Source organism: Nicotiana tabacum, chromosome 17 (genome assembly GCF_000715075.1).
Source record: "Nicotiana tabacum cultivar K326 chromosome 17, ASM71507v2, whole genome shotgun sequence".
Lineage (NCBI taxonomy): Eukaryota > Viridiplantae > Streptophyta > Magnoliopsida > Solanales > Solanaceae > Nicotiana > Nicotiana tabacum.
The window spans coordinates 127,144,326-127,150,516 of NC_134096.1; the positions used below are offsets into that span (position 1 = coordinate 127,144,326).

Below are 6,191 nucleotides of genomic sequence, written 5' to 3' on the forward strand. Positions count from 1 at the left end.
TTGATGGTGTTGGAAGCTTTGAATTTCCCTCTACTGTTGATGAGTTCTTGCATAATGATCCACCAATTGATTAGGTTGCTTCTTCCCTCTCTAAGTAAATAAATTTCAATAAAGCATTTTTATGGTAGATATGATGGATAATTGTAGCCTTATTAAGGCCTTTATTGAGTTTTGCTTAATTTCAGTTCTAGTTATTTGTGTTAAACAAAGTGTACTCATATCCTGTAGAGAATCTTTTAGTGAAAGAATTCATTGGCACTATGGTGTTGCAATTGAATGCTCGCTAACTTTCTATTACATGTCACTTTGTAAAGATCTAGCTTTTTGCTCCTTTGCTGTTTTTTGAGCTGAAATATTCTTGAATATGCTGTTCGAATCTAATATGAGAGCTCAACTATATCCTTCTGGTAAAGCAGGAATGATCGGGAAAACATTTATGGCTAGAAAGACGTAAACTCTGTTATAATGGTAAAGACTTTTTAAGTTATGGACTAGTTCCATTGGCCGCTAAGGGAAACTTGGTGGTGGTTCACATTAACATTGTTGAAACTCCAGCTTCGTCTACATCAAATTGCATCTTTTACCAAACAAGCATGTGAATTCATGCATTCCATCTTACTTAACTTTGAAAGAGAAGACAGAACTTGTTCCATGTCAGGTCTGTCTTCAGGATTAGGAGAGGTGCAGGACAAAGCCAATTTAAGAAGTCCCTCTACTACATCCTGTTTCTTGGAGACATATGAAGCTAGATTAGGATCCACAATCTGGACTAGCTCGTTTATGCCATTTGCAACGGTGTTCTGAACAATTTGATGCAAAGTCATTGGTAATTCATCTGCTCCTGTAAAACCTGTTGGCCTTCTTTTTGTAATGATCTCCATCACTATTACACCATAGCTGAATACATCTACTTTTGTGGTCACTTTCCTCATATATGCAAACTCTGTTTCATAGCGGAATATTTCATGTAAGTAAGGTCTCAAATAAAATAAGGAGCATGTAAAATGTCCAACATATTCAAAATTAACTTTTCTTTGGTAAGATTAAAGCTGACATTAGCATTAAAAGTACCTTGCAGATTAGCAGATTTTATGTTCAAAATATCACATTATTTACATGCTCGTCCATTCTTCCACATATGAGTTAATCAGTATTTTGTGATTGACGGGCAAAAATAAATCTGCTAAGCTGTATATTGTGATTGAAATAAATGATGTTGTTGCTACTGAATGATACTAAAATAGAATACGTAAACATTACACATTGACCAAAATCAGTGTTGTCAAAGGCGAAAAGCGCTAAAAAGCACTCCAGGTCTATCAGGAATTTAAGCACAAAGCGCAATTAAAGTGTGGGCTTTAGTTAAAAAAGGCGCAACGAAGAAAAAAATAAAAGTATATATGTAATGCAAGAAAAAAAAGTAACAATTTCACTCATAATGATTTCCTTAAAAATTAATAATATCTTTTAACCAATTATATTTATTGCTTTGTACCACTCTATTCAAGGCAATACGGCGTGGGCCTCAGTGTCTTGCCTACACTAAAGCGCAGCCTAAGTGAGGCGAAGCGCAGCGCCTGAGCTTTTTTGAGCTTCAGGGCTTAAGCGTGCCTCAAATGAGCCTTTGACAACACTGACCAAAATATGGATTGTGATCCCCATATAAGTTGTTTGTTGATAGCACTCTTTTGTTCATGTTAATGTTAACAATAGAATCCAGACAAACTATGGGTTAAGAATTTGTAAGAATGATACCTGGCGCCAAGTAACCAATAGTTCCTTCAAATGCGGATGCTGATGATATGCTGCTCCCATCCTGGAGATGAATACCCAACATCCTAGCTGTCCCAAAGTCACTGACATGTGCTTCCATATTTTCATCCAGGAGAATATTTGAAGGCTTCAAGTCACAGTGCACTATTGGAAAATCATAGCCTGAATGCAGGTATGACAAACCACTAGCAACGGAAACTAAAATATCAATCCTATTGGACAATGTCCAGTCATCCACCACTTGATCATAAATAATATTGTCCAAGTTCCCTTTCTCCATGTATTCTAAAACTAAAGCCTTTAGCTTCTCGCTTTCCCAAGCATAACCGAGTACCTTAACCAGGTTCCTGTGTCTGAGTTGGCTCAGAGTCTTGACTTCCCTGTCAAAGCATTTATCAGCTTCTCCTGCGAACCGGTGATTCAGTTTCTTAACTGCTACAATCTTTCCATCTTCCAGTCTACCCTTGTACACAGTACTTAAACTGCTGGCTCCAATAATATTTTCTGGACTGAAATTATCAGTAGCAAGTTCCAAATCCTTTTGATAAAATCTCTTGAGGCTCAGTGCTGAGGTATACTTTGGAATCATATCCTCCGTGTCTTTCACCTTTTGCTTCTTCGTGTACTGATGAAGAAAAAAGATTCCCAACATGAGAAGAATGAGACCAAAAACAGATCCAAGTGCTGCAAGAATGATCAAGGTTTTCTTGGAAAAACCGTGAGTATCTGCTCGGATGCTTTTGGTGCTGCAAGGCATGAGAAACTTAGGTCCACATAGAGATGGATTTCCCACTAAATCTGCCAACTTTATATTGTTGAATACACCCCCCTTTGGAATGTGACCTTCAAGTTGGTTGAAAGAAAGGTTGAGATATTTCAATGCAGGCATACTGGCAAATCTCTCTGGAATGATTCCCTTGAACTTGTTATGTGAAAGATCAACAGAGCGAAGATGTGGCAATCCTGCCATTTCAGGAAGTTCGCTTTCTAATCTGTTCCTTGAGAGATTCAAAAATACAAGCTCACTTAATTTGGTGAGAATTGCACCTGGAGCAGGACCAGAGAGCATGTTTCCTGATAGGTCCAGTGAGAATAAGTTTTTGCATCGTCCAAAGGATCTGGGAATGCTGCCTGATAGATTGTTGTTTGACATATCAATCTCTTGAACCATTTCTAACACGCCAATCTCATCTGGGATCGTTCCGTCCAAAACGTTGCTGGAAACGTTCAAGTAAAATTGCATACTTCTCATGCTGGCGAGTACTGCTCGAGGAAGAGATCCGGTAAGAAGGTTGTGTGAAAGATCTAAGGTCATCAGTCTGCGGAGGCTCGCCATGCTCTCTGGGATTGTACCATTAAGCTTATTTCCGCTCAGATCCAGCAACGAGAGTAACTCCAGTTTGGATATCTGGTGAGGTATTGGACCGAAGAAATTATTGTTCTGCAGCCGGAGTTCATTGAGTTTTTTAAGCTCAAAAAGTTGCACCGGAAGTTTACCTTCCAGCTTGTTGTCAGACAGCGAAAGACCCTGGAGGTCTGAAAGCATTGAAATTTCTGGTGGTATCACACCTGAGAAACTGTTTTCGTGAAGCACTAAATCCATCAGTTGACTCAGTTTACCAATCTCTGGTGGGATTGGCCCGAGAAAGGAATTAGTACGGGCTCTTAGAACTCGAAGTTTAGAAAGTCTGCCAATCATCGGTTTGAGTTTCCCGCTGAAATTGTTACCACTCAGATCTAGAACTTCAAGCATTGAGCAGTTAAAGAAATCGTCAGGAATCTCCCCCACCATTTTGTTTGATCCCAAAGACAAAAATGTAAGATTGGACAACTGCCCCAACCCATTGGGTATTTTCCCCGTTATTCTATTATAAGAGAGGGTCAAAACTAGAAGATGTGAACAATTTGTTATGCTAGATGGAATAGATCCCTCTAGGAGGTTGTCATTTGCAGTTAGATTCTTCAGATTATAGAGCAACCCAAATTCTGATGGAAGTGATCCAGTCAATAAATTGAAGCTCAAAGACAAATATGTCAAGTTTGTCAATTTTGTTATAGTTGATGGAATCTCCCCAGACAAGCTATTTGAGTGGAGGGTAAGCACTTGTAGTGACGTTGAAGATCCCAACTCGGGAGGAATTTGACCAGTTAGCTCATTCTGTGAGAGTCCTAAATGAGCTAATGACTTCAGGTGGAACAATGAGGCTGGTATACTGGAGTTCAACTGATTGTTATACAATCTGAGTGTTTGCAAGTTTTCTAAATTTCCAAGCTCAGAAGGTATGCTTCCAGTGAATTGATTAATATACATGTTCAAGGTAACAAGATTGGTACAGAGGCCAAGTTCAGATGGGATTTTACCAGAAAGGAAATTGAGATGCAACTGAAGAGTTTCTAAACTTGACAAGTTGCCAATTTCTGGTGGTATAGGTCCAGACAATTGGTTTTCGCTCAGATCAAGGGTTTGCAAAGCTGTTAACTTTCTAATGGAGGTAGGAATAGAACCAACGAAATTGTTTTTATAAGCTACAAAAAACTGAAGATTAGCCAAATTACCAATATCAGACGGTAATTTGCCTGTGAAACTGTTGTTGATGAGGCTTACTAACAACAATTCAGTGCAGTTGCATATACTGTCAGGTATACTCCCATTCAGAAAGTTATTTCCAAAATCTATTAACTGCAGGTTTCTGAGGTTTCCGAGTTCAGCAGGAATTTCACCAGAAAGCAAGTTTTCATAAAGAATGAGCTCAACCAGCTTTGTGCAATGCCCCAGCTGAGGTGGAATATTTCCAGTAAATGAATTCAAAGTTAGATCAAGAACCTGGAGCTTGGAGAGGTTTCCCAAAAACGGAGAGAGTTCGCCTTTGAGCTGCGTCTCAAACAGCGTAATGTTGATGACATGGTTTGAAGAAGGATCACATGTAATTCCAGACCAGTTGCAATGGTGATTTGCATCAGTCCAATCCACAAATGCCCCAAAAGGGTCATCAGAGATAGAGTTCTTGAAAGCTTTCAAAGCAGCAACTTCAACTTCCAAGCTTGGAGTTTGGCCATATGACAAAGGTATGAAAAAGGTAAAGGAAAATATGGCTAATGCATATAAAACTGTCTTTGACATTGTTGGTTCAAAAGAAGAAGCCTCACTGAATGAAAAATCTTAAGCTGAAACTAAAGACTTTATACACTTATTCTAGAATCTTTATTCACTGCTTTCAATAGAAGTCAATTAGTCGTCAAAAATAAGGAAAATGACTTTCATTCTATGAATCTGTTAGAAAATACCAAGTATGCCTCTAATCTAGGATGTCCCGTGTTAGAGAACAAGTTGCCTGTGCCTCCACACAGGAAAAGAAAGCAAGAACTACACCTACTCAAAACCTAGGAGTTTATTAAAAATATCAAGCTGCCTGACCACCAAATAAATAGTAAACTCAAAATGTGCATTCACATTAGATTAAGTCAACTTTTTTTATAGAAGTGGAACATGGGGCAGAAATGTCCTGGAAGTTGAGTTCAGTTTATTCTTTTCTTGAGAAGGACAAGGTGGAGGAGAACTGTGAGGAAAGTGGCAATTTCACTTTGATACACCTTAAAATTGGAAGGTGAAAGATGTACTTGATAAGGTGCCAATAGGCAATAACTAATGGTTTGTTTAGGTTTCAATGGTAAGGTAATTTATTTATTTTCACAAGTGTTTAAAGGTTAGGTACTGAGAAGTCATAAATAAAGAGAATCTTTATTCTCATAAACAAACCAAAAGAGGGAAATAAGAAAAGAAAGATGATAATCTTACAACAAAAATGACAAAAATTGTGTGCCAAACGCGCATTGAGTAGAGTCCAAGGGATGGTCACGAGCCAATATCTCAAATCAGAGTAAATGCAAGTTGGGCAGGACACTCCAATATGAATATATATGATGATTGACTCTATGAGCTATCCATTACTACAGTTTCCCTGTCAAAAGTAGTTGAAACACGGCATTCAATGGTGGTCTTTTCCTAATATATAGAATAACTAGTTAACTTGCTCGCTCGCATATAAACTCATTTCAAGTACAATATAATAGCAAAAGTTAAAAGTAAAACGAACATTAGGAAAGATATATACACATAAAAATAATTTTAAGATAAAAAATAAAATATAAAGAAAGTTATTCCAACGCTCATTATACAAAGAGCAAAATATGTAATGTTAGCACTACAATTGGCTTTTATGAGGCTCCCATGCTGGACTTAAAAGTCTCAATTCTCATGCATATGAGATGTTGTGGTCGGCAAGAAAACCGTTCGTAAAGCTCGCATCTAAGGAACAAACCGTTTTGGTGTTGTTAGTGATAATACAAATACACCCAGTAATAACATATTTGTGTTGTTAGCAAAAAATAAAAAATAAAATAATTAATAATTAATAACA

At 37.7% G+C, this 6,191-nt stretch overlaps 1 protein-coding gene across 1 annotated transcript; it reads right to left on the reverse strand.

The window, feature by feature from the left end:
- Nucleotides 1–331: 331 nt before the first annotated feature.
- LOC107810524 (uncharacterized) lies at nt 332–5,473 on the reverse strand. The gene is made up of 2 exons (XM_016635313.2): nt 1,756–5,473; nt 332–943 (listed from the first exon to the last, which is right to left on the reverse strand). Exons 1-2 carry the CDS (start codon nt 4,892–4,894, stop codon nt 567–569), a joined length of 3,516 nt encoding a protein of 1,171 aa, XP_016490799.1. The 5' UTR covers nt 4,895–5,473; the 3' UTR covers nt 332–566.
- Nucleotides 5,474–6,191: the final 718 nt, after the last annotated feature.

Coding starts and splice junctions, on each gene's coding strand:
- LOC107810524 (XM_016635313.2), bottom strand. CDS start 4,894: ATGTCAAAGACAGTTTTATATGCATTAGCCATATTTTCCTTTACCTTT. Junction 944..1,755: donor TATTGGTTACTTGGCGCCAG/GTATCATTCTTA, acceptor GCTATGAAACAG/AGTTTGCATATATGAGGAAA.